The sequence below is a fragment of the Acanthochromis polyacanthus genome, chromosome 10, assembly GCF_021347895.1.
Source record: "Acanthochromis polyacanthus isolate Apoly-LR-REF ecotype Palm Island chromosome 10, KAUST_Apoly_ChrSc, whole genome shotgun sequence".
NCBI lineage: Eukaryota > Metazoa > Chordata > Actinopteri > Pomacentridae > Acanthochromis > Acanthochromis polyacanthus.
In genome coordinates this window covers 21,933,596-21,958,608 of record NC_067122.1, presented here as the reverse complement: position 1 = coordinate 21,958,608, position 25,013 = coordinate 21,933,596, and the positions used below count along the sequence as shown (strand labels likewise).

The 25,013-nt window shown below is 43.4% G+C and overlaps 2 protein-coding genes and 1 long non-coding RNA gene across 8 annotated transcripts in view; 2 read left to right on the top strand and 1 right to left on the bottom strand.

Annotated features, from left to right (window-relative positions):
- The window catches only part of reep2 (receptor accessory protein 2), an 88,384-nt gene that overhangs the window by 45,982 nt on the left and 17,389 nt on the right, over positions 1 to 25,013 (bottom strand). For 3 of the 6 annotated variants that reach the window (XR_007944559.1, XR_007944560.1, XR_007944561.1), the window contains exon 8: positions 24,277 to 24,487. Coding sequence is in view for 1 of the 6 variants with exons in the window: in XM_022189543.2 (XP_022045235.1) it covers positions 24,416 to 24,487 (72 nt within the window). In the remaining 5 variants the exon portion in view is untranslated. Of the gene's footprint in view, positions 1 to 22,134; positions 24,488 to 25,013 lie in introns of those variants that run through there. The other 3 variants (XR_007944558.1, XR_007944557.1, XM_022189543.2) reach the window with 2 other exon arrangements.
- Positions 6,408 to 23,493, top strand: LOC127535706 (uncharacterized). Its single transcript, XR_007944565.1, has 2 exons — positions 6,408 to 6,750; positions 23,393 to 23,493. It is a non-coding gene; the product is annotated as an uncharacterized LOC127535706 (long non-coding RNA).
- On the top strand, positions 18,393 to 21,880 carry LOC127535703 (uncharacterized). Its single transcript, XM_051954250.1, has 5 exons — positions 18,393 to 18,726; positions 19,768 to 19,862; positions 19,963 to 20,109; positions 20,334 to 20,441; positions 20,711 to 21,880. The coding sequence occupies exons 1-5, from the start codon at positions 18,664 to 18,666 to the stop codon at positions 21,210 to 21,212; spliced, it is 915 nt and encodes a 304-aa protein (XP_051810210.1). The 5' UTR covers positions 18,393 to 18,663; the 3' UTR covers positions 21,213 to 21,880.

Sequence of the window (25,013 nt, the reverse complement as noted above, 5' to 3'; positions counted from 1 at the left end):
TATCCACAAACTCTTGCATTTACTCATGTGCACACACCTACTTATTTCTGATACTGGTGACATATGTTTAATCTGTTTTTACAGAAATACCGGGGGCCTATCATGATGTTTCTTTTACAACCGGACTCAGATAGTTTTTAGTTTGGGGTTAATAAAACACATGGGTGTACACATACAGGGGATGTTTAACTGATTTGGGAAGAAGCTTGACAAGAGACTGACCATCTGAGGCATTTAATTGATTTAGATGATGATTAAACATTTGTAGAGAGGTTAACTTGGCTTAAATACTGTTGAGAGTTGTGGCTTTGATGCTGTGGAGTGTATAATGGGAAAGATGGATTGTGAAGTTAAGAGAAGGATTGCAGAAAGTGAAGAAAGAGGGTCCAGGAGAGGATGAGAGTGAGGATGGAGACATTGATGGAGATTGAGGAAGTCAGAGACAGTGGACTTTAAGGGAAGTTGAGAATAGGAAAGGAAGGGCATCAGAGAGGATGTGCCCAGTGACTGTTAGGAGAGAATCTGGATTACAGGCCTTGCAGAATACAGAGATGTCAGACAGAATTGAGAAGTTTCTGACTTTTCAAGATGGGGCATATCTTTGGATTTCAAAACTGGAGGAGGTTTTGGTGGGATGCAACCTGCCATGAGAGACATCAAGCGGTTTTGGCCAGTCTCCTGGGAGTTCCTGTGATGGAGGAACTTCTACAGCAAGCAGCTCTGAATAGTTCTGTGGCAACTGCTGTGAATGATGCAGAGTTGTTTGCTGTCAGCGGATCTCGGATGTGGAGAGCGTTGAGAGATACGTTCCCAACAAACATACATCCTGATAAGATGTTAAGTGAGCCACTGGGTCCAGAAGAGAATCTGGGGGCCTATGTGTCTGGGGGCTCATCAGAAATGGAGAAATGTCACAGGAAATGACCCGGATGTGAACCAGAAGGAGAAATTCATTCTGTGGAGTGAAATCCAGAGGGGCTGCCCCTACCAGTGAAGCAGCCAATAGTGACTGATCTTTCAGCAGATTGTTTAGTGTTGCACTCAGTGATAGGTTTATGATTACACAAGATTGCCACAAGGATTCAAACATAGTTTTCATTTTAGTAATGGGTACTGGAAGATACTCAGTCTTTTGTGAAGTCTTTTGTTAAGTCTGTTGTTCAGTTTTTGTTCAGTGGGGCCATAAGAGGGTGCATTTGCAGAATTGAGTATTAAAATAGCCTTAAGGAGCCATTCATAATCAGCAATGTTGAGGTGTTTGTAAACAACAAATATAAAAATTAACTTAGTAAAAAGAAAGTAATAGTATGTTGACATACTGCTCTGTTGACATCTGACAATATAGGGGTTCGAATTAGTTGATAGGGTGTCATCCAAATGAGCTGAGTAATTTCCATTTTGAATATTAGAATTTATTATAAGCATTATGTTCTTGGGTGTCATCTACAATAGAGATGTCCTACTCTCACAGGGGATTTAGTTTGATTAAAGGGGGAGTACAATATGTCATATGATAAATTGGTGATAATCTGATGATAATCTGATGATACTCTCATAACAAAGTGATTTTCAATAAGACATCATGGAGTGTTAGTTGTTTTGCAAGATACTGCTGGGTGCTTTTTATCTTCCCAGGACGCCATTTGGGAGATTGCATAGAGAGTGGCTGTCTGGAGTTCACTGCAGCCAAATGGACTTGAATGTTTGCATATGGACGATGGAATGGACAATAAAGATGGATGGAGAACTCTGAGCATGGACAATGTGACGACAACACACCACGACTGGAGCTGTTATTGAGGAGTGTTGGTTTGATATGCTAATGTGTTCTTCTGTATGCTTACAGTATTGGATTTTGTTTGTCATATATACTCTGTTTTATCATTAGATGTTTGTTCTTACTGACATTTTCCTATGTAGAGGGATATTAGAATTAACAATACTTTCAGTGTGTTTTATTTTAGCCTTTGAGTTTTCATGACTCTATGATTAGTATGATGGGGGTTTCATTGATTTGATGTTTTTGATATGAGGTGAGTACTTTGGGATCTCAGGTGTTTTATTATTTTTGATTGGTTAGGGACAGTGATGTTAGGCAGGTGCAGGTCCATTTGAGGGTCCGATGGGTCGACCAGCCTGATTTTGGACATTTTGATTTTTCTTTCTGGGATTCCCATATGCATTTGCTTCCATTCATTTCACATCATCCTTTGAATCTCTCTCTCTTTTAATTGGTTGGAGTGTAGTATGGCCGCCTAGGCAGAGGGGCCGTGAGAGAATTTCCTGCCTTGATTGTTTGATGGATAATTTGGAAAGATAGCTGCCTGGCAGGTTTTCGCTCTCACATTAATCTATAAATTTATAATATTGCTTAATTTAGGTTGTAATCAGTACGGACAGAATGGACATGTCATAAGCATTTTGTAGGTCACCTTTATGGACTTGATGTTTGTGTAATTTTCGAGGCTCTGTCAGCCTCGAAGGGGGGAATATGTGGTATCTGATCTGTTACATGTATTACTTATTAAGTTAGTAGTATAGAATCTGTTTTGTTTGTTCTAGTATCTGAACACAGCAGGTTGTGAATGTACAAGCATCAGTTCAGGATCTGCAGTCGATACTGTGTGACGGAGAAAAGTTAAAATGTCTCAACAGAAAAGACAGAGAAAGAAAAGTCGCCATGTTAATTTAAAATACAAAAGTCACTTCCAACACCAGAAGTCTATACTGAAAAGTCCCAAGTTCTTCTGGTCTCAGAACATGTGATTTGTCAAGACTAAGATTCAAAAAAAGCACACAAATGATTTAAAAGAAGAAAAAAAATAACAATTTAAGCCCAGAGAATGAGTAGGGCGAACAAGCTCCATCCCTCCATCCATCCATTTTCCTCCGCTTATCCGGGGCCGGGTCGCGGGGGCAGCAGGCGAAGCAGGTCGTTCCAGACGTCCCTCCCCCCGGCGACGCTTTCCAGCTCTTCCTGGGGGATCCCGAGGCGTTCCCAGGCCAGACGAGATATATAATCTCTCCAGCGAGTTCTGGGTCTGCCCCGGGCTCTCCTCCCAGACGGATGTGCTCGGAAAACCTCCAGAGGAAGTCTCCCTGGAGGCATCCGAATCAGGTGGCCAAACCACCTCAACTGGCTCCTTTCGATGCGAAGGAGCAGCGGCTCTACTCCGAGCTCCCTCCGGATGTCTGAGCTCCTCACCCTATCTCTAAGGCTGAGCCCAGCCACCCTACGGAGGAAGCTCATTTCGGCCGCTTGTATCCGCGATCTTGTTCTTTCGGTCACTACCCAAAGCTCATGACCATAGGTGAGGGTTGGGATGTAGATGAACTGGTAAAGTGAGACCTTTGACTTATGGCTCAGCTCCCTCTTCACCACGACGGTTCGGTACAACGCCCGCATTACTGCTGACGCCGCACCAATCCGCCTGTCCATCTCTCGCTCCATTTTCCCATCACTCGTGAATAAGATCCCGAGATACTTAAACTCCTTCGCTTGGGGAAGCAACTCCCCCCCAACCCGGAGGAAGCACTCCACCGGTTTCCGGCAGAGAACCATGGCCTCGGACTTGGAAGTGGTGATCCGCATCCCTGCCACTTCACACTCGGCTGCAAACTGCTCCAGTGCGTGCCGGAGGTCACAGTCTGAGGATGCCAACAAAACCACATCATCCGCAAAAAGCAGAGAAGCGATCCTGAGGCTCCCAAACCGAAAACCCTCCCCACCACGACTGCGCCTTGAAATCCTGTCCATGAAAACCACAAACAGGATTGGAGACAAGGGGCAGCCCTGGGGGAGTCCAACACCCACTGGAAACGTGTCTGACTTAATGCCGAGTATGCGGACACAGCTCTCACTTTGGTTGTACAGGGACCGAACGGCCCATAAGAACGAGCCTCGGACCCCATACTCCCGCAGTGCCCCCCACAAAGCCCCTCGGGGGACACGGTCGTACACCTTCTCCAGATCTACAAAACACATGTAGACTGGCAGGTCATACTCCCATGACCCCCTCAGCAGCTCCGCAAGGGTAAAGAGCTGGTCCGCTGTTCCACGACCGGGACGGAATCCGCATTGCTCCTCCTGAATCCGAGGTTCGACTATCGGCCGAATCCTCCCTTCCAGCACCCTAGAGTAAACTTTTCTGGGGAGGCTGAGAAGTGTGATACCCCTGTAGTTGGACCACACTCTCCGGTCCCCTTTTTGAAAATGAGAACCACCACCCTGCTCTGCTACTCCCTAGGTACTGTACCAGATGCCCACGTGACATTGTATAGACGTGTCAACCAAGACAGTCCAACAATGTCCAGAGCCTTCAGCATCTCAGGGCGAATCTCGTCCACACCTGGCGCCTTGCCACCGAGGAGCTTTTTAACTACCTCGGCGACCTCTGCCACGGATATGGACGCAGATACCTCCGAGTCTTCAGGCTCTGCCTCCTCCATAGAGGACGTGTTTACCGGGTTCAGGAGTTCCTCGAAGTGCTCTTTCCACCGCCCGACGATATCTCCAGTATGGGTCAGCAGTTCTCCACCCCGACCATACACAGCCTGAGCGAAGCCCTGCCTCCCCTTCCTGAGGCGTCGAATGGTTTGCCAGAACTTCCCCGAGGTCGACCGAAAGTCCTTCTCCATGGCCTCCCCGAACTCCTCCCACACCCGAGTTTTAGTTTCCACAACTGCCGCAGCTGCCGCCCTTTTGGCCAGCCGGTACCTGTCAGCTGCTTCAGGAGACCCCCGAGCCAACCAGGCTCGAAAAGTCTCCTTTTTCAGCCTGACGGCCTCCCTCACCACTGGTGTCCACCAGCGGGTCCTTGGATTGCCGCCGCGACAGGCACCAGTGACCTTCAGACCACAGCTCCTAACAGCTGCTTCTGCAATGCAGGCTTTGAACATGGACCACTCAGAATCCATGTCCCCAACCTCCCCCAGGATGCAGGAGAAACTCTTCCGGAAGTGGGAGTTGAAAACCCTACGGACAGGGTCCTCCGCCAGACGTTCCCAGTTCACCCGCACTACACGTTTGGGTTTACCAGGTCTGTCCGGGAGTCTTCCCCGCCATCGGATCCAACTCACCACCAGGTGGTGATCAGTTGACAGCTCTGCACCTCTCTTCACCCGAGTGTCCAAGACATACGGCCGCAGGTCTGACGATACGACTATAAAGTCGATCATCGACCTTTGGCCTAAGGTGCTCTGGTACCAAGTACACATATGAGCAACCTTATGCTCGAACATGGTGTTTGTTGTGGCCAAACCATGACTAGCACAGACGTCCAATAACAAAACACCACTCGGGTTCAGATCGGGCAGGCCGTTCCTCCCAATCACCCCCCTCCAGGTTTCTCCATCGTTGCCCATGTGAGCGTTGAAGTCTCCCAGGAGAACTATGGAATCCCCGGGCGGTACCCCTTCCAGGACCCCACCCAGAGACTCCAAGAAGGCCGAATACTCTGAACTGCTGTTCGGCGCATAAGCACAGACAACAGTCAGAGTTTTCTCCCCTGCAACACGAAGTCGCAGAGAGGTGACCCTCTCGTTCTCCGGGGAGAACTCCAACAAAGCGGCGCTCAGCCGGGGGCTTGTGAGTATCCCCACACCTGCCCGGCGCCTCTCACCCTGGGCAACTCCGGAGTAGGAGAGAGTCCAACCCCTCTCCAGGATTCTGGTTCCAGAACCCTTGCTGTGCGTGGAGGCGAGCCCAACTATATCTAGCCGGTATCGCTCCACCTCCCGCACCAGCTCAGGTTCCTTCCCCGCCAGTGAGGTGACATTCCACGTCCCCAGAGCGCATAAGCCCCTGGTAGGGTCTCCCAAGGCAAACTGGTCCTGGGTGAGAGACCAGACTAAGAGCGATTCAGAAGACCTTAATGAGAACGACAAAAGGCAAAGCCGCTACCTCGCCCGGGATAGGGAAACCGGGGCCTTCCCCTGGAGCCAGACCTGGGGGGGGAGCTCGCACAGGAGCGTTTGGTGGCCGAGCCTTGGGGTCCCGTGGGGCTCGGTCGGGCAAAGCCCGAAAAAGTAACACGGGGCCACCGCCCAGTGGGCCCACCACCTACAGGGCAGGAAGTTGGGGTCGGGTGCTATGCCCACCGGGCAGTAGGCAAGCAAGCTCAAACTGTATATACAGTCAAGGTAACTATTTACATCGAGTTTACATAATGTTAAGTAACTTTGCCAACAGTTGAGGTTGTGGTTTGTCTCCCTCTACTGGTTTAAACTAGTGTCACACTAGTGTCAGGCAGCAGTGATGAGCGTAGACGTAGCTTCATGCTTTTAAATTTCCCATTTCAGTGCATTCAGACCAAACCATGCCCAATGCAGTGGCTGGTAACTAGAAGTCCAGTGTGTTCAGAAACACCCACAGCCTGCTCCGACTCTCCCTCCACATCTGGAACTGTGACACGGGGACGAGAAAATGATTCCTCTCAGTCTGCTGATGTTGGTTTTGTTTGTTTCTTTATTTCCATTTAGCTTTGCTTCATCCTGGCTTGTAAGATGTAGAAAGTTGGGTAAAAGGAGTGAAAGAAGGGGCAGAGCTACTCCATTGCCTTACAGTGTTGAACACAAATATACAAATCATATCTATATCACTACTGTGGTGACAGCAGATACGTTACCTCACAAACACTGGCAACTTATCTATGACTACTGTATGTACTTGGGAGAGAGCTGTCAGTTACAGCATTGCTTTAAGAGACCCAGCTGATCATACTTATTACTAATTATACATGACTGAAAGAGGTGGATGAAACCAAAGCTTAATAAATTAATGATTGTAGATTAATACAACAAAAAAGCAGAGTCTAGATGAAGGATACCTAAGCCAGCACTAAACAAACCACTCCCTCACTCCAGCATTGTGTGTAACTTCAAAGTCACATTAAACCAGTGAGGATGTAAGCTGCTGAAAGTGAAACCTGAAAGTAGCATAGCCCGACTCACTCAGGTATTCAAACTAAATGAGGAGAAGCTCAATTTAAACTGAGGCAAAAAACAAACAAACAAAAAAATCGGTTCCAAGAGTTAAAAATTAAACTTGAACCAAAACAGGTTAGGTCACACATAGTGCTGCTCTGAGCAGAGGTGCAGGTTAAGTGGGAATGATGACGTCTAAAACAATATTCAGGATGTCTACAGCCACCGGTGGATGCAGGCCCCAAAGGCTGATCTTGTCTCATTCCTGGTACTTGGTTAAAAGCAATCTACATAAAGACAACTGTTTTGGTTGTCTGGGCTCCAAAGAAAAGACTTTCTGAGGATTTCTTCCACAATGACCAAGTCAAGATGAAGACTTGTGGCCTGTATGAACAACTGGAACCATGTGGGAATAGCCCAGAGGAGATCCAAATAAAGACACCTATGTTATATTTTATTGCCAATACTTCACCCAAAAAAGCCTCGGTCAACTGCAGTCGTGACACGATGCGCATCAGAAACACTAACGAAACTTGAGATTCAGATTCTACGTGTAAAAGCAAAAGGGAGCATTTTCAATCAGACTACTCTCCAAACTAAATAAAGATATCTAAGAGAACATCCTTAACGGTTAAGTCTCTGATACACTCATCTGAAAGAGTGAGACAAAAATCCAGCAAGGCAGTAAATGTAAAAGAACAGTTCCTGACCTAAATCAGCAAGATTGACAGTTTTGGTGCTTGACATGTGTATATAGAGTATATGTGTTTGTGTGGAGACCAAACAGGAAGAAGAGACTGAGCTGCCACATGCAGGTTGTTCCTCACCAGCATCTCGTCGTTTCCTTTGTTGGTCAGACAGCTCCACCATGTGTCGTGCGCTTGTGTTGCGTCTGTCCTGCAAGGTAAACATGTAATTGTTTTATTTGCACAAAATGACAATGAAATTATGACGCACATTTATACTGTCCCAGAGGTTCAAGCTCAGGGTTTAAAAAGCAAGACATTAAAAAAAAATAAAGAGAGTACAAATAGAATTAGAAATGTTTGAAAATTTGACAACAAAAAGTAAATTTGCAAGTAAAGCATTGTGAAGACTGGCTTCAATGTTCAAAATGTGCAAAATCCAAGTTGTGCAGGTGAGTTTAAAGTGAAACAGTTGATCAGAGATTCAGAGTTTTGATTGTCAACCTAGAAAACTGGCGGTTCAGGTGGAGAGCATCTTGTAGCATCGACCGGAGGGCAGCAGGGATAGGAGTCTGAGGAGGAGGAGCAGGAAGACTAGATTTTCTGAGGTAAGGGGAAATCTGCAGCAATGATGTTAGTACAGACAGTCGCTCACATCCATAGCAGTCATTTTACCCAACCACACTGTGAAGCATGAGCAGTGTTTCTCAGAGGGAAAGTCTTTACTGAAGAACCAGGAGAAGCAGGAACAGTTGGAAGCTGTTGAAGCTGAAGCTGATTTCCTTTGTCTTGGAGCCACATCTTCAGATCAGCTGCTTTCTTGTCCTGGCTGCCTGTGAACTGCATTGGTCTCGTCATTAGACTATAGTCTGACTCAGTCATAGAGGTTGGGTGTGGAACTCGGACATCAGAGGGAGCTCAGAGTAGAGCTGCTCCTTCACGTCCAAAGTAACCAGCCTGGGTAGGTCAACACATCCAGCTGGTGAGAAACTCTGTCGTAGACCCAGAACTCACTTGTCTGATTATGTATCTCATTTGGCCTGGAATCGCCTTGGGATCTCCCAGGTGGAACTGGAAACTGTTGGTGGGGAGCTGGACATGTGGAACTACCTGCTTCCTCCACGACCTGACCCCAGATATGTGGAAGAAAATGGATGGTAATGTCTTGAGCATCAGGAAAGCAACCTCTGACCTGAGTGTTTTAAATCTATCACTGACTATTTCTTGTAAAGTCCCTCTCTGGTCTTTGATTAAACCCTGAAAAACTCATCTCTGTGTGTCAATTTAAAAGTTTCTTGCATGAAAATATTCTCTGTGTGCCATAAATTGACTTAGATTTAACACTACACCATCATTGACTTAGGAATGTATGGATTTATGAAGTCCCAGCCTCTAACTACACCTACCCCTCCTCTCTAGCTCAAGCACCCCAGCTCACCCACAACTTTGCTCAAACACTGTAGCATTACTCTATACTACACAATGGCAAGTTGTAATATTGGAGTGATCAGGCCATACATGTTCTAACTGAAAGTAGTTCTGAAGAAAAGTAACAAATCATAAAGTCCCACTCTGCACATTGACAAGGTTGGTTCATTTAATTTATTTTGTATCAAATGGCAAATCTTTTTCAGGCTGCAGTTCTAACGTGGAACTGCTCAGCTCTATTTCAACTATAATAGGCCTGAGCATATTTATATGCCATTCTAGCATATTAAAACAACATATAGACATATTCCGTTCTCTGTAGATGCACCCAGGCTCTGGAACAAGCTCCCCCAACATGTACACCTTCAGTGATAGAGGTCTTTTTAAATCATAACTCAAAACCTTCCTGTTTAAAATGGCTTTTCCTACCTAGCAGCATGGTGACATTTTATTACTTTTATTTTTTTTAGATGTTATGTTTTAGTGCTGTTTTATTGCTGTTTATTTTATTGTTTTATTGTATATATTACGGGCTGCACAGTGGAGTAAGTGGTTAACACTTTCACCTTGCAGCAAGAAGATCACTGGTTCAAATCCTGGCCTGGGCCTGGGATCTTTCTACATGGAGTTTGCATGTTCTCCCTGTGCATGCGTGGGTTTTCTCCGGGTACTCCGGCTTCCTCCCACAGTCCAAAAATATGCTGAGGTTAATTGGTTACTCTAAATTTCCCGTAGGTGTGAATGTGAGTGTGATTGTTTGTCTGTATACTGTATGTAGCCCTGAAACAGACTGGTGACCTGTCCAGGGTGTCCCCTGCCCTCGCCCGAGTCAGTTGGGATAGGCTCCAGCACCCCCGCGACCCTAGTGAAGATAAAGCGCTGTATAGAGAATGGATGGATGGAAATTTGCCCATACGTATGAGTGTGATTGTTTGTTTTCAGTTACTGTATTGTTTTTAAGTTATTTTCTTGTTGTTTACTGTAAAGCACTTTGGTCACCCTTTGGGCCATCATAAAGGACTGCACAGATAAACTTTGATTGATTGAAACATATTGATTAAGAAGCTTTTCTCCATCCTTTTGGTTTATTACTCTTTACATTTTATCTGTTACTCTGTTACATTTCACACTAGTTTCGATCCAGAACTGCATAAACAGGGTTTTGCTTTTGCCACATGATGGCAGCAGACACCAGAGAATATTCATATTCATGTATAAACATAACTTCCTCGAGGCACCGGATCTGATGAGTTTTGACCTTCACATTATTTTTGGATATTTTCAATACTTAAAAAATATCCCAGTAGACATAAACATCATAGAAGGATGTAAAGGAGAATTACTTTAGTCCATGTAAATATGCAACACTGTTCACATGGCTGTGTTGTGGTGAATCAATGTTTCGAAGATCAACTACTCAAAGCTCATCTTAGATACTTAGCCTTGTGTATTCTTACCTTGTGTATATAAACGTGAATAATGCAGTGAAAATTACCTCAAAGTTGGAATTGCAATAATAAAAGGAACAACAAGCAAAATAAAATGATCGTCACCTTCAGAATGCTGGCTCACACATTCCTGCTCTTGTTAGTGACATGAATCTCAACAGTTACATTTATGCAAGAGAGGCACAAAGCTTTAACCCTACAAATCTATGACTTTGCTTATTGTTTTTAAGTTTGTTGAATTAAAACATCGACCTCTCCAGGGTGTCCCCTGCCTTCGCCCGAATCAGCTGGTAGGCTCCAGCACCCCCCATGACCCTAATGAGGATAAAGCGGTGTATAGAGAATGGATGGATGGATGGAATTAAAACATCATTTTGTTACACAGCATTGTTCAAAATGAGGACATAATTAATGCAAACTGACCAATCGTGAGGCGACACCCTTTCAACATATCAGAATTTTAGTCTGTATTTATAGTGTGCTTTAAGTGTTATAATGGAGTCAGAACAGTTCTGTGGGACGAACTATATGATGACACTGTTCCTATCATACCCCAAGTATCTTCTTTTTAATGAATTATACTCTGTAAAAGAAAATTTTCATATCATCATATATTGGCCCACATGTACAGCGATACTGATGCATCCATGACAAATATCCATGATATCGGGAAACTCATGGGCGAGATTTAATGTAAAGCAACAATTTGTGGTTTTAGGAGCAGTTACTGTATGTGCTGTAACTATTTAAACCATCTGTCCATCCATTATCTATACACCGCTTAGTCCTCATTAAGGTCGTGGGGGGACTGGAGTCTATCTCACCTTACTGGACAGGTAATAGTCTATCACATGACTACACATAGTGACAAACAATCACACTCACATACACACCTTTGGACAATTTAGATTTATCAATTAACCTCAACATGTTTTTGGACGGGCTGCACAGTGTAGTAAGTGGTTAGCACTTTCGCCTTGCAGCAAGAAGATCCCTGGTTCAAATCCCGGCCTGGGATCTTTCTGCATGGAGTTTGCATGTTCTCCCTGTGCATGCGTGGGTTTTCTCCGGGCACTCCGGCTTCCTCCCACAGTGCACAAATATGCTGAGGTTAATTGACTATTCTAAATTGCCCGTAGGTGTGTATGCGAGAGTGACTGTTTGTCTGTATATGTAGCCCTGCGACAGACTGGCGACCTGTCCAGGGTGTCCCCTGCCTTCGCCCGAGTCAGCTGGGATAGGTTCCAGCACCCCCGCGACCCTAGTGAGGATAAAGCAGTGTATAGAGAATGGATGGATGGATGGATGTTTTTGGACTGTGGGAGGAAGCCGGAGTACCCAGGGAAAACCCAGGCGTGCATAGGGAGAACATGTAAACTCCATGCAGAAAGATCCCAGGCCCAGGCCGGGATGCCTGGGCCTGTGCAGATGCATGCATTTACTTTGTACATCCATTGGCTTATTTTTTTATTTTTTCTAACCCCAACCCTTTTTATCACGTGGTTTCCTTGAAATCATTTGTGCAGCGCTTCTTGTAAATCCACAAGCCTGTATGTGTGTGTGTGTGTGTGTGTGTGTGTGTGTGTGTGTGTGTACTTGTTTCTGCTATACCGGTGGGGACTTTGACCTGACTATTTGCTATAAAGGTGGGGACTTGTCTTACGGTGGGGACCTAAAATGAGGTCCCCACGGGTGGCAACACCGTTTTCTTGGCCATGTTGTTGTTAATAAAAAATGTAAAAGTGCAAAAACGTTTGTTTAGGGTTAGGCATTGATTTGGTGATGGTTAAGGTTAGGGTTAGGGTAAGGGTTAGGAGTTAGATATGAATGGGAGTCAATGGTAAGTCCCCACCGGTATAGAAAAACAAACATGTGTGTGTGTGTGTGTGTGTGTGTGTGTGTGTGTGTGTGTGTGTGTGTGTGTGTGTGTGTGTGTGTGTGTGTGTGACTGGGAGGGTGGTAAGCATCACTTACTGGGAGACTTCTGTAACGAGAAAAAGAAAGGAGTGACCTAATGATGAAATAAAGAAAGAACTAAACAGTAATGAGAGGTAATTTAAGAACAAACACTAAAACAAAAACACAGTTTCTTGGTGTGATTACTTGATCATCTATGGCAAGATTCCAGAATCCAGAAACAGAATCCTGGAGAGGGGTTGAACTCTCTCCTTTTCCGGAGTTGCCCAGGGTGAGAGGCGCCGGACAGGTGTGGGGATACTCACGAGTCCCTGGCTGAATGCCGCTTTGTTGATGCTCTGACTGGAGAAGAGGGTTGTCTCTCTGTGACTTTGTATTGCAGAGAGAAAAACTCTGACTGTTGTTTATGCTTTTGCACCGAACAGCGGGTTCGGAGTACTCAGCCTTCTTGGAGTCTCTGGGTGGTGTCCTGGAAGGGGTACCGCCTGGGGACTCCACAGTTCTCCTGGGGGACTTCAACACTTATGTGGGCAATGACGGAAAAACCTGGAAGGGGGTGATTGGGAGGAACGGCCTGCCTGATCTGAACCCGAGCGGTGTTTTATTATTGGACTTCTGTGCTCATCAGAGACTGGCCATAACAAGCACCATGTTCGAGTATAAGGTTGCTCATAAGTGTACTTGGGACCGGAGCACCCTAGGCCAAAGGTTGATGATCGACTTCATAGTCATATCATCAGACCTGTGGCCGTATGTCTTGGACACTCAGGTGAAGAGAGGTGCAGAGCTGTCATGTGATCACCCCCTGGTGGTGAGTCGGATCCGATGGCGGGGAAGACTCCCGGACAGACCTGGTAAACCTAAACGTGTAGCATGGGTGAACTGGGAACATCTGGCAGAAGACCCTGTCCTTGGGGTTTTAAATTCCCACCTCTGGAAGAGTTTCTCCTGCATACTGGGGGAGGTTGGTGACATGGAATCTGACTGGTCCATGTTCAAAGCCTCCATTCCAGAGACGGCTATTAGGAGCTGTGGCCTGAAGGTCACTGGTGCCTGTCGCAGCGGCAATCCAAGAACCCGCTGGTGGACACCAGCGGTGAGGGAAGCCATCAGGCTGAAGAAAGAGGCCTTTCAAGGCTTGGCCTGCTCAGGGGTCTCCTGAAACAGCCAAAAGGCAGCAGCCGCGGCAGTTGCGGAAGCAAAAACTCGGGTGTGGGAGGAGTTCAGGGAGGCTATCAAGAAGGACTTTTGGTTGGTCTCAAGGAGATTCTCGCAAACTGTTTGATGCTTCAGGAAGGGGAGGCAGGGCTTTGCTCAGGCTGTGTACAGTAGTGGTGGAGAACTGTTGACCCGTACTGGGGATATTGTCAGGCGGTGAAAAGAGCACTTTGAGGATCTCCTGAACCCAGTAAACACGTCCTCTGTGGGGGAGGCAGAGTGTGAAGACTCGGGGGAATCTTAGTCCATATCCGTGGCAGAGGTCGACGAGGTAGTTAAAAAGCTCCTTGGTGGCAAGGCGCCAGGTGTGGACGAGATCCACCCTGAGATGCTGATGGCTCTAGACATTGTTGGACTGTCTTGGCTGACATGTCTTTACAATGTCACGTGGGCATCTGGTACAGTACCTGGGGAGTAGCAGAGCAGGGTGGTGGTTCTCATTTTCAAAAAGGGGACCGGAGAGTGTGGTCCAACTACAGGGGTATCACACTTCTCAGCCTCCCCAGAAAAGTTTACTCTCAGGTGCTGGAAGGGAGGCTCCTACTAATTGTTGAACCTCGGATTCAAGAGGAACAATGCAGATTCTGTCCTGGTCGTGGATCAGTTCTTTGCTCTTGTGGAGCTGCTGAGGGGGTCATGAGAGTTCGACCTGCCAGTGCACATGTGTTTTGTAGATCTGGAAAAGGCCTACGACCGTGTCCTCCGAGGGATCTATGAGAGGCACTGCGGGAGTATGGGGGACCAGGCTCACTGATACGAGCCATTCAGTCCCTGTACAACCAAAGTGAAAGCTGTGTCCACATACTTGGCACTAAGTCAAACATGTTTCTAGTGGCTGTTGGACTCCAGGGCTGTCCCTTGTCTCGGATGCTGTTTGTGGTGTTCATGGACAGGATCTCAAGGCGCAGTCGGGGTGAGGAGGGTGTCTGGGTTGGTGACCTCAGGATTGCATCTCTGCTTTTTGCAGATGATGTGGTTCTGTTGACTTCCTCACATCTTGAAATTCAGCACGCACTGGAGCGGTTTTCAGCTGAGTGTGAAGGGGCAGGGATGCGGATCAGCTCCTCCAAGTCCAAAGCTATGGTTCTCTGCTGGAAACTCTTGGATTGTTCCTTCTGGGTTGGGGGGGAGTTGCTTTCCCAATCGAAAGAGTTCAAATATCTCAGGATCTTTTCGAGGCACTCCGAGTACCTAAAAGTCCTTTAATAACTCATGGACGGCAGTTTACGCGTTTCGGCCACCACAAGGCCTTCATCAGAACATAATACAACACTAGGGCACAGGTGTGCCTGATAACAGCTGAAACCAGGTCACATGATCACATCACATGATACAAGACATCACTATTTAATAATAGAAAAGCAACATTTAAAAACAAAAAGAAATACGTTGACAATAGAGAGACCAGAAGAGTAAGGTAATCATAGACAATACCCATGTCGCCACAACGCCATATAAATGGAACAGTTGTGTACAGCATAAGATAAATCTACAACACCCCTCAAACCCAAAGCAATAAAGGATAGTATTCACACAGTACATCAGTAACAGACAGTGTAATAAAAAGAAAGTCAAAAATTCATAAAAACACTGAAAAATCCACCTCCTCATTGAGGCCTGGAAACACAGTGGCTTTTAGAGTCTCAATCCAAAAAGTTTCTCTTTGTGCCAAAGTTCTTAGTCTGTCTCCACCTCTGTTGGTTTTGGGAATTACTTCAATTGCCATCACAGTGAGTTGGTTGGGGTTACAACAAATGGAATTTTTGAAATGTTTGGCAATCGGGTAATTAAGATTTACAGTCCTTATTGCATATTTGTGCTCTGAGAATCTGTCTCTGTCTTCTTTTTGTAAGTCCCATATAGAAGCAACCACATTTGCAGTCCAAGTGGTATATGACATGAGTAGAATTACAATTTGCAAAATGTTTACAGTGAAATGTTCTCAGTCCAGATGAGTCCTTGAAGGTGGTGGATTTGTTGATGTGTGAACAATGGTTACAGGTCCACAGTCTGTGGTTTGGCAGCAGGAAGATAGTTTTTGACCAGTTTATCTTTGAGTGTGGGTGCCCTTTTAAATGCAAATTGTGGAGGTCTGGAGAAGACTGGAGAAATAGAGGGATCGCTCCGAAGGATATCCCAATTCCACTGAATGAGCTTTTTAATTTTGTACGACTGACTGCTGTATTGAAGAGTGCAGAATATGCTGCTATCACTCCTTTGCCTGGGCTTAGGCTTGAAGAGATGTGTTCTTTCAATAGATTTAATTTTCAATCGTGCTTGATTTAATGTTTTGTTGCTGTAGCCCCTTTGTTTAAAGGCTGTACATGTTGTTTGATTGTTTTTGAAATTCTGAATCTGTACTGAGTCTGTATATATGCGCTTGAGTCTCTGGAACTGTCCAAGGGGAATGTTGGAAACGAGACTGGATGGGTGGAAACTGTCAGCTCTGAGGGTAGTATTTCTGTCTGTTGGTTTTCTGTAGATTGTTGTACGGCGAGATCCATCCGTGTTGACGTAGATATTGAGATCCAGAAAAGTGATAGATATCTGACTGAACTCCAGGGTCAATTTAATGTTAGGATTGGTGCCATTCAGGTAATTGTGGAAGTCCTTTAACTGTTGAGCAGAGCCACAGAAGACAAAAAATAAGTCATCTATATATCTGCCATAGAAGTGAATATACTGTCTGAAGGGATTTGCAGGGTTCAACACATACCGTTCTTCCCAGAGTCCTAAGAAGAGGCCAGCGTAGTTTGGTGCCTATACGCGGCACCCATTGCAGTCCCTTTTGTTTGTCTGTATAGCTTGTCCTGAAATAGGAAAATGTTATTATTCAACGTCCAGCGAGTTAGATTACCAATAAAGTCGGTGGGAGGGTTTTGGTTATCAGACCTTTTTTGTAAATTATGTTGTAGAGCCAGGAGGCCCTCAGAGTGGTCAATGTTTGTATACAGCGCCTCCACATCCATAGTGACAAGAAAATAATTTGAATTGTAGTTCATTTCACCAAGGATATTTAAAACATGGTTTGTGTCCTGCAGATATGAGTCCAGGGACTGTGTCAAAGGCTTTATGTGAAAATCAATATATTTCGATGCTGGCTCAGTAATAGTATCAATTCCATTTATGATCTGTCTTCCTTGGGGTTCATGAAGATTTTTATGAATTTTTGGCAATAGGTATAAAGTAGCCATTTTAGTGTTGGTGGGTGACAGAAACTTGTACTCATTGGAATTAATCCAATTACGCTCTAAGGCATGGTCCAGGACGCATAGTAGGTCATGTCTAATCTGTAAAATGGGGCTGATTGTGAGAGGGCTGTAATAATGTGTGTTTGTGAGTTGCCTAAGTGCCTCTTGTATATATTGATGCTTACCCCACACCACAGTAGCTCCACCCTTGTCGGCTTTCCTAATCATGATGTCGTCCTTGTTGCTGAGCCATTGTAAAGCCTCCTTTCTTCTTTTTGCTGTTTGAATGGATTTTTTCCACTAGATCCTGAAAAGCACCAGTTATACTTCTTTTTATCCACTGATGCACTCACCTTTTGCCTGTTTTTATCTCAGGATCTTGTTCACAAGTGATGGGAAAATGGAGCGTGAGATGGACAGTCGAATTGGTGCAGCATCAGCGGTAATGCGGGCGTTGTATCAAACTGTCGTGGTGAAGAGGGAGCTGAGCCATAAGTCAAAGGTCTCACTTTACCAGTTCATCTACATCCCAACCCTCACCTATGGTCATGAGCTCTGGGTAGTGACTGAAAGAACAAGATTGCGAATACAAGCGACTGAAATGAGCTTCCTCTGTAGGGTGGCTGGGCTCAGCCTTAGAGATAGTGTGAGGGACTCAAACATTTGGAGGGAGCTTGGAGTAGAGCCGCTGCTCCTTTGCGTTGAAAGGAGCCAGTTGAGGTGGTTTGGCCATCTGATTCGGATGCCTCACCGAGACTTCCTCTGGAGGTTTTCCGAACACGTCCGCCTGGGAGGAGACCCCAGGGCAGACCCAGAATTCACTGGATGGATTATATATCTCATCTGGCCTGGGAATGCCTCAGGATCCCTCAAGAAGAGCTGGAAAGCGTCGCTGGGGGGAGGGATGTCTGGAATGACCTTCTTCGCCTGCTGCCTCTGCGACCCGGCCCCGGAAAAGCGGTAGACAGATGGGTGGATGGATGGATGGTATATTAAGAGCTTTAAACTATGCATCTCCAACATGATTTTTTTCCCCCTCAGTTACTTAAATAAGTCAATTAAATTAACAAGTCACAAATAGGTTATATTTTACTCATTTTCCCATCTAGCTTTTATAGAACCTTACTCGGACTTCTAAACAGTATCTCTGAATAACACAAGCACTTCCTTTATAACTGCTTCGGTGAATTAGCCACAAATTTTTATATCACCGGCTTCAGTCCTCACAGAGAAGTCAGCACCATCCACAAAACACTGGAAGTATTAAACAGATCTGTCCACCCTCTATGTGGTTGGGGGCTTTGTTTATTATTATGAGCAGTTTATTTGTGATCAGATCAGATGCTCAGACTGAAGTTGAGGCCATCCATAAGAGACTTGTTGTTGAGGCTTCTTTAGACTGCAAACACATCAAAGGTACTGTTGTACTGCAGCCATTGCCACCAGTTCTTAAAAAAATAAAGTTTTTCTATACAGTGTTTGGTAGCATGACTGTCCACATCTACAAACACCAGTCTCTTCGCCGCACCCTTTATTCTTGACAGTCAGCATATCAGTTTCCTGTAATACAACTCAGCAACGCAATAACAGATGGTGCAAAATGATTGGCCAGGGGAGGGCTCTGATGTTAGTCAGATCCTTCCCTTACATAAAAAGGCAATCCAGTGAGGCACACCCTAGGGTAGGCAAACGGCGCCGATCCACAAAAAACTCGCAAACCTTTATTGTTGGAAATCTTACCAGGATAAAGATTTTCTCTTACAATTTTGTGAAATTCAGTGTTTTTATTGTTGCAATTGCTGCTTAATATAATATTATACTGGTATATAATATTATATAACAACAGTTTAGATGAATAACGTGGTAGGTGAACTTTGCCTACCCCAGGAGGATCCCGGGGGGAAACAACATCCAGTAAGTCCAACAATTGTTATCTTTTTCAGACTTTATGATGTTTTGTTGGTTATTCATCTTTAAATGCCCAACTGGTTCAGTGACTTAACTTTATATTGTGTATTTCAGTCAGTGAGGTCCACTGCTGTTTGAATGATTTATTTGTTGATAAAACATAACATAGTCTCTGCTCCTCCTGATCATGCAGGCAGCTGGATATTTCTGTTTCACAACATAACTTCGTAGTTGTACTTCTGAGATCATATGTGCACTTTGTAGAAGATGGTAAATACTGTAGCTCACTATAGATACGTATGGTAAACTGCACTTTATGACTTTATGATTAAAATGTTGCACTCCTTTACAATCAGGGCCCAACTGGATATAATCTGGAAATTGATTATCAAAATTTAGGATTTAATGTTAATCAGTTATTAAATCTGCTTGTATTGATCACTCTTTGTTTCCAAAGAAGTACACGATAGAACTGAAAATAATTATACACAAGACATCCATTAACTATAAGAAACAAACAACAGACAGTAACCACATGAATTAATAGTCATCGTCAAAGGAGATTTTTAAGAATGTATAAATTAAATTCCAGTCCGTTCTAATCCTCCACAAACATTTCAATATGAGGTGTTCTTTCCAGTACTGGTCCAGACAACCTGGACTATGAAGTCCACATAATTGGATCATGATTCTAGTGATGTTAGAATTCTTTAACTGTAGGATTTAAAACTGCTCAGTTCATTCTTGTATAGAAAGTTCTGGGTGTTAGGAGGAGAGAACGGTCTGGAAGTCGAAGTATGAAATGAAAGAATGTAATTTTCTCTCCTACAGAGGTGTGGTTATCTTCAGGGCCTTCTATTCATCATTTTGATTTATACATCCGACTTTTGTGTTCCATTTGGATGAAAAGTTTTGCGTTAGCTGTCAAATGATCTGCCAAATTACAGCTGTGAGGAAGGGTCTCTGTGTTGCTTTGAAATGCGTCTGGTAATGAATTTGTTCTGCTGCTTAGTGAGCTACAAATCATTGATCCTTTTCCTCATCAAGTTGAACGGGAGCAGAGAACGAGGTCGAGAAGCACCTGAGGAAGAAGACATGTCTTCAACCAGCTCCACTGACCAACAGTTCATGTCCCCCCAAAGGTACTGTAAGAAATGAAGTCTTCAATACAAACACATCATGTAAAATATGCTGATTAAATTAACAAATCACAAATATATTTTACTCCTTGTTCCTATACAGCTTTTATAGAACTTTCTCTGGAAGTCTAAGAAACATCTCTGAAGAACAGAAAGAGTTCCTTTATACGCACCTCAGAAAACTACCCAGAAATTTCTTTATCACCGGCTTTCGTCCTCACACTGAAGTCAAAATCATCATCCGTAGACTGTAAGTATTGACCTAAAAATCTGTTCATCCTCTGAGTTTTTGGTGGCTTTATTTAATATTACTGCACTTTAACTGCTGTCAACTAAATTAATTTAACATATCCAACACTATTTTTCTTCAACTGACCTAAATAAATCTTAAATATAGACATTACAAGCAAATACCATAAAACATGAACACTAAAGTCACCACAGGCTAATATTTTATTCCTTTTTGTCATCTAGTTTAGTTGGAACCTTCTACAAACAGAGCTGTTCTGTCTGGGACGTGGAGCTGGACAGAAAATCTGCTGAACTTGGTTTTATTCATATTATCTGCAAACCAAACACATTGTAAGTATTAAACAGAAGATCTGTTCCCCATTCTGAAGAACTCATCAAACACACAGACATGTAGCAGCTGCGAGACAAACATTCAAAAGACAAGACATGAATTTATTTCACTAATTAGAGCTCTAAAAATTCTGCCAAGTTCCTGATGAGTAATTGCTTGTAAAGTATAATATGAGTTTTAAACTATGCATCTCTATGTGCTGTATCCAGCCCATCAGGACTTTCACAGCTGAGCACTTGAACAACATGTTTTTTCTTTCCTCATTCAGGAACGAAGACCAGAAGCAGGAAGAGCCTCCATTTCATCTGGAGGAGAATGTAGTTTCAATTTGTCAGCTGCATAACCTCCATAATATTGATTCTAATTGTCTAAGAGAAAAATGGCAGCTTCTATTACAGGAGCGGAGGGAAAACAGAGGTGCAGTTGCTGGTGTATTTAAAGGCGATTGTTTAATTCAAACTTTTCATGCTGAGAAACCACATTTTATAAAAGGTGAAAATACAATTCACTACGAGGAATTATTAATTAGAGAAATGGATCCATATTTAGACAAGATGTCACAAGAGCCACATAGTGGAGCTCCAGAGGGTGGGAGGGTGGAAATATTTTTTTATATACGCATTAGTCCATGTTGTAAAAGAGAAACAGAAACTATTGTCCCCTGTTTCTTTCTCCTTCTAGAAAATGCAGATCGATGGCAAAAAAATACAACTGCTGCACATGTGTTGGATTTACAGATTATTTTGGACCACTTAGTTCACGTGTTTTAGACCAAATCCCCAAATCAGAAATCTTGAGAATCAATAGTGTTTTCCATCCATACACTGAAAAATCAGAGAATGATCGAATCAAACTAAACTGGGAAAAAATAAAAAAGAAAATTTATTTCATTAAAAGAAAGAAGAAGTTTCACAAGATCCGCAATCTGAGCATGGATTTTCAAAAATGTCTGAAAAATCTCCAGACGTTAGCAAAGTCTGAGTTGAAATTAAATCAACATTTAATCAATGGGAAGAAAATTATTACTTTTTCTGGATTTGACGAGATTCAAGAAGCTTTGTGTAATATCTGGGCAGAAGAGGTTGAAAACAAGAGGCTGGAACTTATAAAGGAAAAATTCAAAGCGGATTATAATAAGAAATTTGTTGAATCTTTTCTAAAACATCAGAGGTTTTCATCCAGAGATGACTTCCTACAGTTTACTTTAATAGAGAAACAACACCTACCAACCAACATGCTACAGTCTGACTGCCACTCTTTGGATGACAAAAACCTTTGTAGTCCAGATGATTGTGAAACTGTTATTAGAGATCAGCCTGGTCATTTTTGATCCAAAACTTCCAAACATTTGGTATCATTTGTGATTAGTTCACTAATTACTGTAACTTTATATTTGTTGTCTTCTCTGATTAAAAGAATAAAAAGAAATCTGAACCTGTGTGTGCTTTGTTCCCTCTTTAACCAAAATGCATCTGTGGTTACACATGTTGAAGAACAGAATCCATCAATAAACTTCACCAGGTGATAATGTGAGCTTTCAGTATCAGCGGCGACCTTACTCTACATAATACACATTAATTTCATATTCTATTTCTGAAAATACAGCATATGTTTGGGGAGGAAACAGTAAAATCAGTCTGTTATCCTTCAGTGGGACTGCTCAGTGTGTGAGGCCACAAATAGAAACAAGAACAGATTTAATTTTCTTTATTAGTAGTTTATTTACTGATACATGACCTTGTTAGGTACCACTGTGCCAGCACACACACTCTCATCCTTTTGATATGGAGCTTTGAGAATTGGCACAAACAATATACAAATGAACGTCCCTGTATACAACACTGACTTCAAACAGAAAATAATCAACAATAAATATCCAAAAATGACACAAGAATAAAAGCAGAGTTGGATCTTAATAAGACGAAATGCCTGTTAAGTATGTGACGTCTTCTTTTTATTCAGTGCAAACATTAAATTAAGAAAAAGAAAACAGGCTGGTTTCTAACTTTTAAAGTATTTTTCCACCAATCTGAACACAGCAGGTTGTGAATGTACAAGCATCAGTTCAGGATCTGCAGTCCCTACTGTGTGACGGAGAAAAGTTAAAATGTCTCAACAGAAAAGACAGAGAAAGAAAAGTCGCCATGTTAATTTAAAATACAAAAGTCACTTCCAACACCAGAAGTCTATACTGAAAAGTCCCAAGCTCCTCTGGTCTCAGAACATGTGATTTGTCAAGACTAAGATTCAAAAAAAGCACACAAATGATTTAAAAGAAGAAAAAAAATAATTTAAGCCCAGAGAATGAGTAAGGCAAGCAAGCTCAAACTGTATATACAGTCAAGGTAACTATTTACATCGAGTTTACATAATGTTAAGTAACTTTGCCAACAGTTGAGGTTGTGGTTTGTCTCCCTCTACTGGTTTAAACTAGTGTCACACCGCAGGCAGCAGTGATGAGCGTAGACGTAGCTTCATGCTTTTAAATTTCCCATTTCAGTGCATTCAGACCAAACCATGCCCAATGCAGTGGCTGGTAACTAGAAGTCCAGTGTGTTCAGAAACACCCACAGCCTGCTCCGACTCTCCCTCCACATCTGGAACTGTGACACGGGGACGAGAAAATGATTCCTCTCAGTCTGCTGATGTTGGTTTTGTTTGTTTCTTTATTTCCATTTAGCTTTGCTTCATCCTGGCTTGTAAGATGTAGAAAGTTGGGTAAAAGGAGTGAAAGAAGGGGCAGAGCTACTCCATTGCCTTACAGTGCCAAACACAAATATACAAATTATATTTATATCACTACTGTGGTGACAGCAGATACGTTACCTCACAAACACTGGCAACTTATCTATGACTACTGTATGTACTTGGGAGAGAGCTATCAGTTACAGCATTGCCTTAAGAGACCCAGCTGATCATACTTATTACTAATTATACATGACTGAAAGAGGCGGATGAAACCAAAGCTTAATAAATTAATGATTGTAGATTAATACAACAAAAAAGCAGAGTCTAGATGAAGGATACCTAAGCCAGCACTAAACAAACCACTCCCTCACTCCAGCATTGTGTGTAACTTCAAAGTCACATTAAACCAGTGAGGATGTAAGCTGCTGAAAGTGAAACCTGAAAGTAGCATAGCCCGACTCACTCAGGTATTCAAACTAAATGAGGAGAAGCTCAATTTAAACTGAGGCAAAAAACAAACAAACAAAAAAATCGGTTCCAAGAGTTAAAAATTAAACTTGAACCAAAACAGGTTAGGTCACACATAGTGCTGCTCTGAGCAGAGGTGCAGGTTAAGTGGGAATGATGACGTCTAAAACAATATTCAGGATGTCTACAGCCACCGGTGGATGCAGGCCCCAAAGGCTGATCTTGTCTCATTTCTGGTACTTGGTTAAAAGCAATCTACATAAAGACAACTGTTTTGGTTGTCTGGGCTCCAAAGAAAAGACTTTCTGAGGATTTCTTCCACAATGACCAAGTCAAGATGAAGACTTGTGGCCTGTATGAACAACTGGAACCATGTGGGAATAGCCCAGAGGAGATCCAAATAAAAACACCTATGTTATATTTTATTGCCAATACTTCACCCAAAGAAGCCTCGGTCAACTGCAGTCGTGACACGATGCGCATCAGAAACACTAACGAAACTTCAGATTCAGATTCTACGTGTAAAAGCAAAAGGGAGCATTTTCAATCAGACTTCTCTCCAAACTAAATAAAAATATCTAAGAGAACATCCTTAACGGTTAAGTCTCTGATACACTCATCTGAAAGAGTGAGACAAAAATCCAGCAAGGCAGTAAATGTAAAAGAACAGTTCCTGACCTAAACCAGCAAGATTGACAGTTTTGGTGCTTGACATGTGTATATAGAGTATATGTGTTTGTGTGGAGACCAAACAGGAAGAAGAGACTGCAGGCTGTAGGTGGAGTGAGTGTAGGTCGGTGGATGTGGAGAGCAGGACTCATGGTGGCGTCTCTGCATTATTAGCAGTCGTCTTTTTCTTGGTCGGCTTCTTCACCGTCTTGGTTTGAGCCTAGAAGACGCAGAAAGTAAAGAGTGAAGAATACAGCTGACCTCTTACAGAAACTCACCTTCATTTCTTTTGGTTCCCCCACACTCACTACGTCAGTAAACATAGATATATCTGTCTGTCTGTCTGTATATATATGTATAGACACAAACATACAACATATTGCCAAAAGTATTCGCTCACCTGCCTTGACTCGCATATGAACATAAGTGACATCCCATTCCTAATCCATAGGGTTCAACATGACGTCGGTCCACCCTTTGCAGTTATAACAGCTTCAACTCTTCTGGGAAGACTATCCACAAGGTTTAGGAGAGTTTTTTTTAGGAATTTTTGACCATTCTTCCAGAAGCGCATTTGTGAGGTCACACACTGATGTTGGATCAGAAGGCCTGGCTCTCAGTCTTTGCTCTAATTCATCCCAAAGGTGTTCTATCAGGTTGAAGTCAGGACTCTGTGCAGGTCAGTAAAGTCCATCCACACCAGACTCTGTCATCCATGTCTTTATGGACCTTGCTTTGTGCACTGG

Bases quoted from the DNA above. Each gene is read 5' to 3' on its own strand.
- LOC127535703 (XM_051954250.1), top strand. From the start codon at position 18,664: ATGAATAACGTGGTAGGTGAACTTTGCCTACCCCAGGAGGATCCCGGG. The intron at 18,727-19,767 runs GTAAGTCCAACA...TTCCTCATCAAG, and splicing joins CCGGGGGGAAACAACATCCA to TTGAACGGGAGCAGAGAACG. The intron at 19,863-19,962 runs GTACTGTAAGAA...GTTCCTATACAG, and splicing joins CAGTTCATGTCCCCCCAAAG to CTTTTATAGAACTTTCTCTG.